Here is a 13,323-nt window from a genome sequence, read left to right as displayed (position 1 = left end):
AGTGACGTTTAGGGCCAACTGTTTGAATCTTGATAAATACGTTCAGACTTATGCTTAGATTATTTATATCAAATAAACATTTTCAGACAAATGTGTATGTACCTATTATATAGTTTTGAGCCTAAATCATAACACTATTAAAATAATAATACAAATAACAAACATAATTAACAAAGTACCCTGTTTTTAATATAATTATTTTATTTTGATGAAATGTTTCGGAAATGTATGTAGAAGAAGAGTTAACTATGTATCCACATTATAAAAATGACTCGACGAAGATACTAAATATAGTACTTCCGAAACTAAACCAACCAATATACGGCAAAATAAAACTAGGGAAATAAAGAAAGAAAACATTTAATATAGTATATTGAAGAATCAAATACCAATATATAATTAAGATTTATTTAACATATTTTCTATTTAAATTTTATTTTGTACATATTATTATATAATATTAATTTTGTTAGTTATATTCCTTCCAAGACAGTTCCTTCCAAATTTAAAGGAGTTATGGCAGTGGGCGGATTATATGCCCACTAATACTATAAACGTAAAATTAAGTGGTTTAAGGATTTGGTTAGGCTGCAGGTTTGCTGCAACGAAACATTTAATCATCTTAATGATACTGTTTAAGGTGTATACGAAGAAACTTGTTGGTCCTGTATACATTTGTAAGAACAATTTATAGACAGATCTATGTTAGATCAATCATGTTTTATTATTACAGGAATCGCCCAGACCCACACGTATCAACAGTTTGACATGACAGTGACTGGAGTATTTATTTTATTTATCTGTTTTTACTTCCCGCTTGTTAGGTCAAGCTATATGATTTAAGTTTACTGTTTCAAAAGTCTAAGTGATATGACTCTATTAGAAGTTTAAGTTTTACTGACTAAGATTTTTAACCATAAACTTTATATGAACCTGCCTACTACATCTTTCAGTGTAAACAAGGAGCAGGATTGTAACGATAAGTTTATAGAACTTATATTGTTTAATTTGTTACATTGTAGCTAATTGTTGTATTTACGATGTCTTGTCTTGAGTCTTGAACTTTGCATAAATAATTTTCCAAGCAAAAAGGTCAAAATTAGATTCCTTATATTAAACATAAACTAATTGACCTTGTTAATTGTATTGTATTTATTTAAAAAAATGATTGTTATTAAAATATTAAACTGGGCAATAACTAAACGTATTTTTAAAGAATTATGTTCTTAAAACCCGACTTAAATCAATATGAATTCGTCACAATTTGTCTTAGGAAATAGACCAGTAGTAAATTGCTTGCAATGTATCATAAAAGTTTTAGTTTATTTCAATATTACAATAAACTCAATATCTTAAGTTCAAATTCCAAGCAAAGAAATATCAAATAAATACCTCAATCTGTGAAAACTTCTAACAGGTTTCGGGCCATATGATTCACTCTGATAGTAGTTTCTAAATGCACAAATCTAATGTAAGTTACGTATTAGAGACTTTCATTACGAAAAGGTTTAGGGATTCAATTAAAGGTTCAATGCGGCGTACACCCTACGAGAGTTGGACAAACACTAGTGTAAGAGGGTTGAGTTGGAGGGTTTGTGCTGCACGCTGAACTGTCACAGAGTTCAGTGTAGACGGTGGCGCGGAGTGGCGAATGTCCAAACTACAACCATTGTTGAAACAACAATATGAAGTAAATATCTTGCCTAAGATACCCTTTTATTATCACTATTACAAATGAAGGTAGGAACGCAACTGGAACCCAAATATTGATGAAGAGTAGTATAGAGTGGGATGCCTTGTGTAGCTTTGTTACTGACCAAGAACAGCTGTTTCTTTAGTTAAACAGCTGTTCCGATGATATATTCAAATCCAATGGTCTAAGCAAGCTGGCCTCAGGATCAACCCAGCGACCTTTTGATTATTAGGTGGGCATTACACCCTTATAATAACTAAACATACATTTTTAGAAAACTAATATTCGCATAAGTATATGAAACCTAGATAGTCGACTAAGTATTGAACAAATTACTGTGAGGTTACTTTTGCGACTGTATAAAAACGTTCAATACAATACACTTTTAGTAATGTTTTCAACTGAAACTTTTTAAACTAGTGAATTGGACAAAATCTAAAATTGTTAAGCCTATTAGGTTTATAAGGTAATTTTGGAACATTTCTCTTGATATACATTTTTAGCTTTGTTCAACCGTTCTTAAAATATAGACGACAGAAGTTTTATGATGATAAACAGACACAGTAGATTGGAGACTGGAAACCCCACTGAGACTAGTATCGTGCCTCAAACCCCGATTACAAGGGACAATTTGACAATCTACTTGTCAGTGAATCTTTAAGAAGCATGTAAACCTGGGAGCGAGTCGCTAGTTCTGTAGCGAGGGTGTCGTGAAAATAGCATACTGTGAAGAAAGCCCACAGAAACCCCAAATGTAGTTTCAAAAGGAATCCAGCCAGTCTATATCTTCTTAGAAATAATGAATGTCACGTAGACAAAAATAAAAGTTGAACTAATTAGTTCGTAGTTCCAATCACACACCCAGCATTTGCACTGGCAATGTGTTTGAATACGGAATATGTTTTATCAGAATGTTTAAATTCAGTAGAGTACAGGTTCATCAATGTTAACTATTCATTTAACTTAGCAATATACTTAGGCTTCGTTAATATTATATTCTTTTTCTATTTACATTCTTTTCTTGTATTTCTTCTTGACAGAAGGTCTAACCAAGTTTATATAGGTACTGTATATGAAACTGTCTTTAAATGCTCTTCGATGTTTTATTTTCTACATAATTATTCACATCACTTTTCAGTAACTTATCTAACCTAGAGTTTCGTTTCAGCTGCCATAGCTTGTGAGGAGCTATTTTATTGCATGCTCTACCCATTTTTTTTTACTCACCTCTACCCATCTCCAAGTGTTTATTTCCTGGTAACGTAAACCCAACCCTAAATGTCGCATTGCCACTTGTGCGCTTTTCGGCATACTTATATCAATTTGTAAATTAATCTGGTTGAAAGGTTGGAGACCCGACTTATAGAGTCATTTACAAGTAACTGTCCTCTTGGCGATATTCCTGTGCAGAGGCAACTCGTGGAGTAGTGGTTTGTTCATTGCAGGCTCCGGCCAAGGGGGAGATTAGTCCAGTGGTAGCTCTAGCTGAGTGGTTATCGTGCGTGCCCTATAGTCGAAAAGTTACGGGTTCGATCCTAGAAAAAGTCAGAGGCTCTTTGATGGTTCTAAACTTGGCCCAGCTGTCCTTGATTATTGGGCTTGTTATTCACATTCCTGGCTAAAGGGACAAATTAATTCACTACACGCACTCTTCATTGAAAATCGTGCAATGTTTATATTTTTTAATCCGAAACAAATAAACGTCATAAATATATAGCGTATAGCTTAGTATGAATGTACTAACTAAAAACTACAAGCTTTGACTAAATAATATTAAAATGTTTGAATCAACATCCAAATTCTTTCACTCACCCGCAAGCAGCTAATATGTCTCGAGAAATTTAGCCTACGTTTAGAAATATACAACTTCTACATACTCCAAAAACAAAAATTGTAAGAAAGCTATAAACTGATTATAATTGTCTTAAATTTCATTTTACTATTACTCCATCATGAAAATGCAAAATTCCCAAATTTTGAAGTTAAGTTTACCTAATCTAGAGGTTATAAACACCTTCTTGCCAACGTAATCCTTTGTAGTCTTTGTAGTCTTAATGACTACCGGTTTCGACTCACTTATGGTGTCATTGTCAAACCTAGGCGTCGTTGTGCTCCTATGAGGTCGTCAGAAAGTCTTCAAAACACATAATTCATTCGTAAAAATGTTTGTTTGTGTTCGTTTTCTTTATTTTATTCGTCTCGTTTATGTGTTTAAAGACTTTCTGACGACCTCCTAGGAGCGACAACCACGCTAGGCTTGACAATGACACCAAGTGTGTCGAAACCGGTAGCCGGGTAAAGCGACAACAGGACTGAATCTGACCTGGGCCAGCCTGAATGCTACAGTCATGTAGCATTTTCTGAGGGTGCGACATTAGGACAGAATGGAATCTCCCCGTTCTCCCTGCCTAATTCCCATCACCCCAGCATTGGTAAAGACTACCAAGGATTACGTTGGCAATAACGTATTTAACCTCTAGATTAGTAATTGTTAAGTAATATGGAAGGCAACACACCAGAAATGAAGTTAATTTGACCACTAAGCTAGAAAAGTCTTTTGACTTAATTTTTTGATAACTAAACCACAGCTGAAAATTTGCTCTTTGATTTAACAGTAAAGATATTCTTCTCCACAAGAGATAGTAGGTTGACATGCATCGGCGTTGAAGCCCAAAAAATAACGTTCTCTGTTTTCTAATTTTCCCATTTTTTGTTCAAAAATATTATTTGCCGAGCAATTTACCTTCACAATTTCTATAAATCCTGCTTATAGTTGCTTATGGACTAGCGTGCATCCTTTCGGACAGTATAAATAACATTTACTTTGGAGTCTTGCAAATAGACTTCTCATCTTATTCATTATATTGTTAAATTTAAACCCTGTAAAGCCAATTTAATATTCCTTTGTTTAAGGGTAGATTTTAATATTTGTGTTCTACTCTTTAGCTATAATACTAGGGCCAGGACCTTACAAATAGGTGGCAGTATTCAGTTAAAATAATTTTGAAGTTGATTAAATAACAGAATAAACCCGTAAACGATATGTTCTCTGGATAAATAGGTCAGAACGAACAGTCGATACGTAAGATTGATGAAGCTATGATTCCAATGTGTAAATGTTGGTGTCCATGTATGCAGTAGAACAGTTCGCGTAATTTAAATTATGTATTTACCATTGAGCAAACTACTGTGTTTTTCTACATCTTAAAACCTAAGTTACCGTATCGTTTCTCCAGACCATTCGCGCTTTTAAGTTATTGACAGCTATTTGAGGTAATCACTTAATCCCTTAAGGGAATTGCAGTAAAGGACTATAAAAAGTGACCATGGAACTACGTCAACAACTTCATGGGGTTTGCGCAATAAAATCGCGATAACCTGAAAGCACCATGTGCTATTCCCTGATGAGTTTTTAAAAGTCTATCTTAGATTACAGGTTTTTCTATATTGTTTATTATTGGCGAGATATTTAATTTAATTTAAGAAACTAATGCAGGAACATGACTTTTTCATTGATAATGAAAATAGCCAAAAATATCTTGTATATTTTACCCGTTGCAAAAATGCGATCTCTGTAAATTGACGTTTTTTATCAATAGTTCTGTTGGCGAAGGTATCTGTAAGTATACACAAATGTTATGATATACTAATAATTTTATTTAATCTAAGCTAAGTGACGAAAGTTTGATGTTGATCACTCGTTCATTTACGACAGTAATACTTGACGTTTTTAATTCAAGTTAAGGCTCTTTTGTATTTAACTAAAACAACCTTTTGTGAGTTTATTGCAGTAATCAATAACGTATGTAGTCACTGGGTGTTGATTAAAGTGAACATTGCTCTTGTTATGAACCTGAGTGGATACAAGATAAGTTACAATTGTAAACTCGCTAAGTGATCAGGTTTTCTGTGACAGAATCTAGATCTTAAATCAATACACATATACCATACATAAGATTGAATAGCAAATATATATTTTTCCAAATTTAATATAGGCCTACACCAAGTACGATTTGCACTATTCTTGTTCTACCCTGTTCTAAGTGTCCAATTTAAAGGATCAACTACAGAATATTTAAGCATTAAGACATTTAATTTTGTTGATTGAACAAATTAAGCTTTTATTTATTTGCTTTTGATAAAATTGCCAATCAAATCATGTTTAAACTTGTAAATGTGTATTCGTGGGAAGATTTTCAACTAAGCGTGGGTTTAAGGTATCATAGTTATGATGTTATTTAAGGAACTATGTCAGCTGGGCAAGGAAAACTAACTTTGCATTGAATATATCTCTCATCATTTATAATAACAATTGTTTTACTTTGAAAGTTTTATTAAGTTTATTACAACTAATTTTTAATGTAACTAATCTTGTTTGGATGGAATAGTGCATTCTTTACTTATTAATTAAGAGCTGTCTTAAATTTTAAAATAATTTATCAGTTTGAATTTAGTTTTTTTATTAAAGCCATATTTAAATGAGATCTATGCTAGTTCAGCTTGATACATTAAAAACATTTAAGATAAACGCCTTGGTACCCATAAATCTATACAATTGTCTCATTCTACAAATAGACTTACGTATCTAAACACTACGATTGACATAATCTCCTTGACGTGAAATCCTTTGACGACATTTTCGCCGGCACTTACCTACGTGCTCTTATCCTTGCGGATCGGCAGAGATGTTTGATTGTCATCTTGTGTCCTTATCACTACTGTCAGAGGTCACCACAACGTTTCACATTTCACATGTACATTACGGTACAGTAGCTCGGAAACTGCCGCCGCCGCCACCGCCACAGGTTATCAAATACTGATAAGTTTTACATATACATCACCTCTTATCAATAGCTTGAGTCAAAAGGAAAAAACCGGTAAAATTGACAAGTGTTCTTGTTCAACCGAATGGTACAAAGGGGTTCAATCAATTGCTCGAACGACTATCTGTTCGGGATATCTAATGACATTTGACACTTGAGCCAGTGATGAATTACTTTAGATGATCCGGTGTATGAGGTTTCTTCAGTGTACATTTTCTAGTAAATTCCAATGGCAGTATCTTTGTATGTAATGCATAGATATTGTTAATGTTACAGAAGTGAAAATAAGCGATTACAGTTTTTTATCGTGATGAAATTATGTTATCAGCACAAGACACGATACGTTTTATACATTGTGATTGTGGGTAGGCCTACAGTACGAAGACTTCGATAAGTATTTTTATTTACACTACTAGTTTCAGTTTATTTTTCTTTTAGAAACTGAGGACGATGGCTAATGGCAATAGCAGTCTAAAACCTTCTTAAGTGCCATAATATTTGTCACATGGCAATACTTTCTTTTCTATCTAGATGACATTGATTTTAGACGTATTCTATGTTATACAATGTTATGATAGTAAGGTTAAATTAAATTTTTACTAATAACTGATGTGTATGTGCACTATAACAGTAGCGATGAACACACACTACAGTAAATACTTTCAAAACACCACAAAGACATTCTCGACAGATAGGGTTTAGAGAAAGTAAATACAAAGATAAGACAAATTAGCGAGGTCATAAACCAAGCAGCTACAGTACTGTACTGTACTAAATAGTACAGTACTGTACTGTGCTAGTTGTACACGTTTAATCTTGATTTGCATAGTTGCACAATAACGAATAAAACAGTAGTAGCAAAGAAGATTGTTAGACTTTTAGTAGTTATGGATTTTAACTTTTGACGTTTGTTAATTTATCTGTCGTCAAAACTGTGCTTTTGATCAGGAGTTTAAACTAGATAACCCTGATAAAAATACTGCAGTTCTAAATACATAATTCATAATACAGTATGACGAATGTATATTTGCATACATTTAAAGCCGTGTAAAAGTTGTGGCTATAGAATGAATCCTTATATCCTTGAAGTAGCCGCTAATAGTAACTAAGTTTCTAAATGCTTAGTGGTAAAGCTTAGTACAATAATAAGACTGCAAAATTACATAGACTTAAAATCCGTTTGATTTGTCGGAGTAAACGGATCGGCGAATTAAGCAATATAGGTCAGAAAGTATTGATAAAGCTACAAAACAAATAAGATGGGGATTTGTCGTATATCAAAGATGTCGGAGGGACGAAGGAAAGCAAATTCAATCAGTGTTGAATAAACATAAGCCCGAGTATAAAGAGACTCCGACGTCTTTTCTATTCCGAATGCAAATGCCAACATAAAGTAGGTGTGTTTGTCCGCTGTGAAATCTTCCCTTCGTAAACACTTGAACCGTTCTGGCCGTAACTTACGTCCATGTCAACGTCGGTATTATATTACAACTTCAGTATACCATTCAATCGTCTAAGTTTACAAATTAAAAATGGCATGTACAAATTACTTATGTACTTATTTATAATGTCGACCTCGTTCAGTATGGTAGAACACTGTACAAATTAACTACATAATAAATTAATTACATAATAGTAACTCTAAGTAGTTATTTATTTTCTCTTTGTATTTATTTATTAGCAGCTGTATATTACCTCTTTCGTTGTCTCTGTTCTTAAGTAGCAATTGTATGTTACCTCTTTCGCTGCCTCTGTTCTTAAGTAGCAATTGTATGTTACCTCTTTCGCTGCCTCTGTTCTTGAGTAGCAGTTGTATATTACCTCTTTCGCTGCCTCTGTTCTTGAGTAGCAGTTGTATATTACCTCTTTTGTTGCCTCTGTTCTCGAGTAGCAGTTGTAATGCAAGCCTATGCAACCCTGCTTCTATTTTTTTTTTTTTTTGAACAGAGGCAAACAGACCGGTAAATGTTAGGCATACTCTATAATAATTTTAGTTCTAGTACCTGGGATTACTGAAGATAACCGCCAGGGGAGGGAGACGAGTTAGGATTGGAATTCTAAACACTGCAATATCAACTAAGCTTATTAGCAACATGATTCTAACTTATAATACTGAACTTGTAGGCTACATAGAAGTAGCAGTTGTTTATTTACTTGCTTTTGAGCAAGAGCTAACCAGTAAATGCGAGGTTTTATTTACTCCAACAATAGAACCTTTTGTTATACATGACTATTAAGATAATTTTGGAAAGTGTTTTACCTACGGCCGTCTTTTAAAGTAGCCGTTTCAGTTCAGTTCTTAGAATTGAAAATTTTCTCATAATAGCATTGTTTACTTTCATAACCAACCTTTGAAGAGAGTCTCAATGGCAAAAGACTTGGGAGTGATTTTCTCATCAGACTCCTCCTTAGACGAGCATGTGGATTACTTATGTAAAAGAGCCAACCAGTGGCTGGGCTTCCTATTTCGGACTACTCGTGGACAAACGAATGCCATCTCTCTCAAGACTGTATTGCTCCCTTATCTGACAGCTGTTGGAGTATGCCAGCCCAGTTTGGTCACCCTTCCACCGAGGGCCCATCAACAAACTCGAAGGTATCCAGGAGAAATACATCAGATTTCTCGGTGTCCGCCAAGGCATGCAGTACCGTGAAGTCCCAGTGGCCGTCTTCCAAAACAATGTAAGCCTGCTAGATCTTCACTTGAGACGCTGTGTGGCAAACATTGTTTACCTCCACAAACTTCTCAATGGCCAAATTGACTGTCCCGCTTTACTTGCCCAAGTGGACCTCCGTGTGCCTTCTAGAACACGTTCACAAGATCTGTTCGGCAGGAGGCACTTCAGTTGTAGCCAATACGATTATCACGCTCCTCTTCCAAGATTTCTTCGTCTTGGTAACACTCTGGGGGCCAGTATCTACATCTTCGGAGACACCACGGGGACTTTTCGAAGGAAGGCTACGGCCCGGTTGTCTTAACTGTACCAGCAACAAAATTTACCATAGGGTTTTATATTTGTTATGTAGAATATTTATTTATAAATGTGCATGTAAACTGAGTGGTACTTCTTGTTCTCTTGTCTTGTGAAACTTTTAAAATGTTTACTTATACAGTATATTAATCTGTCATAATTTTTTTCTCAATTACCTTTTTGGTTTTTGTTGCCTTTAAGTTCTTGTAGTTTCTGATGTCTAACATTTTTTCTGTTAAATTAATATCTATTTATTCAATTGTATAACTGCGTATTTATTTATTAGTATAAGATTGCAATAATCATTACCTATCATTTTTTAATGTTCTTTGGCCGTTTGAATGGAAATAACATAAAATAAATAACAGCATAGTTTTTTACGGAGTATGTTTTATCTATGGTTTTACTCATAACAACACTGGTAACGGACCAAAGAGGTTCAAGGATTGAGAGAGAAGAAGTAAAATAATTGAAATGATTCGAAATTTAACTAATCAGCTGTTCGGCCAATTTAATTGTCAAGTGGTGCAATTAGTGTTTAGTACAATGTTTCGTTGCATCACTATCAGTGGCAATGAGAGGTTATAAACGAAAACCTAACCTCTCTTAGAAGTATGAGTAGTGAATTTTAGTAATTAAAACACTGTCGTAGGTAAAGTAGGGTGCGCAACTCGCGTAAATAGTGTTAACGACACTCGTAAACACCATGTACAGCGCACTGTACAGCGGTGACCTCTCAGAATCCGAGGATGAAGCAAGTGAAAAGTGAACATTATAGTCGTCTATAGAGGTACTACTGATTTTATGTCACGTTCTATGGCTTTTCCATACATAATGATCAAAGTTAAACCTTAACGTGTGCCGTGACTACAAGCAGCTGTGGGTTACGGAGGCTCGTAAACATAGAAACCGTTTGAATAATACCAATCTCTGCAGCACATGGGCATCAAAACCCTTTTATATAAACGATCACCTGACTCTCCACTACAAAGTAATCCTCAGCAGAGCCAGGAAGCTGGTGCGTCACAAGAAAATCGCCCGCGCCTGGACCAGAGATGGCAGAGTGTTCGCAAGACAGTCTGAAGACCCCGGATGTCGTACCACACTCCTCAACACGATGGCTGACCTAGACGCACTGTACAGCGGTGACCTCTCAGAATCCGAGGATGAAGCAAGTGAAAAGTGAACATTATAGTCGTCTATAGAGGTACTACTGATTTTATGTCACGTTCTATGGCTTTTCCATACATAATGATCAAAGTTAAACCTTAAACGTTTTTTTTTTGTTTTTTATGTAGTGATTGGGTTTAGTTAGTTTGTAAATTTTGAGAATAATATTAAACACAAAAGCGGGGGTGATGCAATTTGTTTCATTATTTTTTTTGTATACAAGATACTTAGAATATAACTGTAACCATCACTTAAGTATTAGTATCTATCCTCACCATTAAGTTAGTAAATTTTTGTTACGGTATTGATAATAATGCAATTAGTTTGGAATTAATAAAATTAAGTAGTATATTATTTTTCTCTATAACGATCTAGGCTATTTTGTTGTTAGCAGCATAACGGTATAGGAGTATTTCTAATCTTTTTATTTATTCTAATTATTTTCAAACATTCCTAAATAGGTCTGTTAGTCAGATAAAAAAATTTAAAATCAACACAGTAATCTAAGTTCCCTACATTTTTGGATGTTGTGCATTTTTCCCATTTTTTCCATAGAATTCTATATTTGTAGAATATTTAGATATCGCAATCGTCCGCGATTGTGCATATCTCAAATAACCTGATTCCGTATCCGAAATATTTCAAAACTGATGTGACCGATAAGTTTTATCTAAACCATAGAATGTTAAAATAAAATAGAGTAGAGTAGACTTTCTGTTAGATTTCTTTTGTTTTGTTTTTAATATTTTGCTATCAATGTTTATTTCTAGCTTTATTTTAATCCCTTGTGTGTAGTAATGTATAACGGCTTGGCGCGTGTCAGACAGCTAACATGGACGGAGACGATGACATACTTGGTATTGACAGCTACAGGAACAATGATTGTATGGAGTTTGATAATTATAGACAATTTTCGGATTTATTTACCTTAGAACCCTCTGAGGGGTTTTTAAAAGTTATTCATTTCAATATTCGCAGTTATAATAAAAATATAGATAATGTATTAATTCTTCTTGAAGACTTGAAAGTAAAATTTGACTTAATTGTACTTACTGAAGCGTGGTTGGAATGTGGAAACAATTTGACAGATTTGGAGGGATATGATTTGTACTCAACTGAAATACATTGGAACAGAAACGACGGTGTAATTGTGTATTGTAAAACTGAACTTGGAGTAACATCACAACAGATATCAATGGGTGAGGCGACGGGATTACAATTAGACTTTTACACTGATAACAGACACTTTAATGTAGTAGCCATATACCGTAGTCCATCTATGAACTATCATTCATTCGTAACTGATCTAAACAACTACTATAGCAATGTTAATAAACACACTACTTACTTTTATGTTGGTGACATCAATATTGACATTTTACATAGTTGTCAAAATGTTTTTGAAAAAGACTATTACTTAAACATACTTTACAGTGTTGGCTTTACTGATTACATAAACAAACCGACAAGAGTAACTGAACGATTTGAGACCTGTATTGACCATTTATTTGTAAATCACTTTGATTATTCCGCAATAAGTTCATGCATACTTAAAACAGATGTTACTGACCACTATGCTATTGTTGCTAAACTTGAATACTGTTCTTCTAAAAATCTACACACAAAAACAGATGACAACGAAACAATCACTTACATAGACCAGAAATTGCTACAAGAGCTGATTGAGCGTCAGCCATGGGACCATGTTCTGGCTCTGCATGATGTTAATCTCTGCTGTGATGCATTTATTAGTACTTTTGACCATCTTAAATGCCAAGCGACGAAGTCTAAATATAAAACCAGTAGGCATAAGAAACTAAAGCCTTGGATCACAACCAATCTAATTCGTGGGATACGTGAACGTGATAAATTAAGTAAACGTGTAAAAACGCACCCTTTCGACGAAAACTTAAAAGTCAACTACCGTAATTATCGTAATTGGCTAAACCGAGAAATCAAGTCAGCAAAAATTTCCTATTACAAGCACAAAATTCTCGAATCAACTGGACGGCCAAAAGAATTTTGGAATATAGTAAATGAAATAAGTGGTATAAAGAAAATTCGTGAAAAATTTCCATTAAGTCTTTTTTATGAGAAATCCGATAAGGACGGTATAAAAAAAGTAGCAAACTCGTTTAATAACTTTTTTACAAATGTAGGTAGGAATCTTGCCCAACGCATACCGCAACTGGCTGGACCTCCGCTGATTGACGATTCAGCGTTCAGAGTCAGACATGAGTTCCGGCTAGAGCCGGTCACCGACAGCCAACTTGAGTGGTGCATTAGGGATTTGCGTGGTGGATCTGCTCCTGGTATAGATGGAATTTCGGCGATTTTATTACAAAATAATATTCCGGCACTGATACCTCCACTCAAACACCTAGTTAATCTAAGCATTCTCTCAGGACAATTTCCTGACCGTTTTAAGATAGCGAAAGTAGTTCCTTTGTATAAATCTGGCACAAAGCAAGAGTTAAACAATTATCGCCCAATATCCCTGTTGAATGTTATGTCTAATGTTTTAGAAAAATGTGTCAAAATACAATTGCACTGTTATTTGGAAGATAATAATTTGTTATCAGAATGCCAGTATGGTTTTAGGAAGAGTAAAAATACTAGTGATGCTCTCTTCGCTATGAATAAATATATTTCGGAGTGTATTAAC

At 34.4% G+C, this 13,323-nt stretch overlaps 1 protein-coding gene across 2 annotated transcripts in view; it reads right to left on the bottom strand.

The window, feature by feature from the left end:
* The window catches only part of LOC128998448 (proton-associated sugar transporter A), a 62,893-nt gene extending 56,408 nt beyond the window's left edge, over positions 1–6,485 (bottom strand). The window contains exon 1 of one of the 2 annotated variants that reach the window (XM_054424576.1): positions 6,347–6,485. In XM_054424576.1, the coding sequence (XP_054280551.1) occupies positions 6,347–6,393 (47 nt within the window). In that variant the 5' untranslated portion in view covers positions 6,394–6,485. Of the gene's footprint in view, positions 1–1,392; positions 1,553–6,346 lie in introns of those variants that run through there. The other variant, XM_054424577.1, reaches the window with a different exon arrangement.
* Between the last annotated feature and the right edge of the window lie 6,838 nt (positions 6,486–13,323).

Source organism: Macrosteles quadrilineatus, unplaced genomic scaffold, assembly GCF_028750875.1.
Source record: "Macrosteles quadrilineatus isolate MER2022 unplaced genomic scaffold, UCM_ALF_1.0 Scaffold_7__1_contigs__length_78375512, whole genome shotgun sequence".
Lineage (NCBI taxonomy): Eukaryota > Metazoa > Arthropoda > Insecta > Hemiptera > Cicadellidae > Macrosteles > Macrosteles quadrilineatus.
Note: the sequence above shows the minus strand (reverse complement) of the source record. Positions and strands in the feature narration are given on the sequence as shown.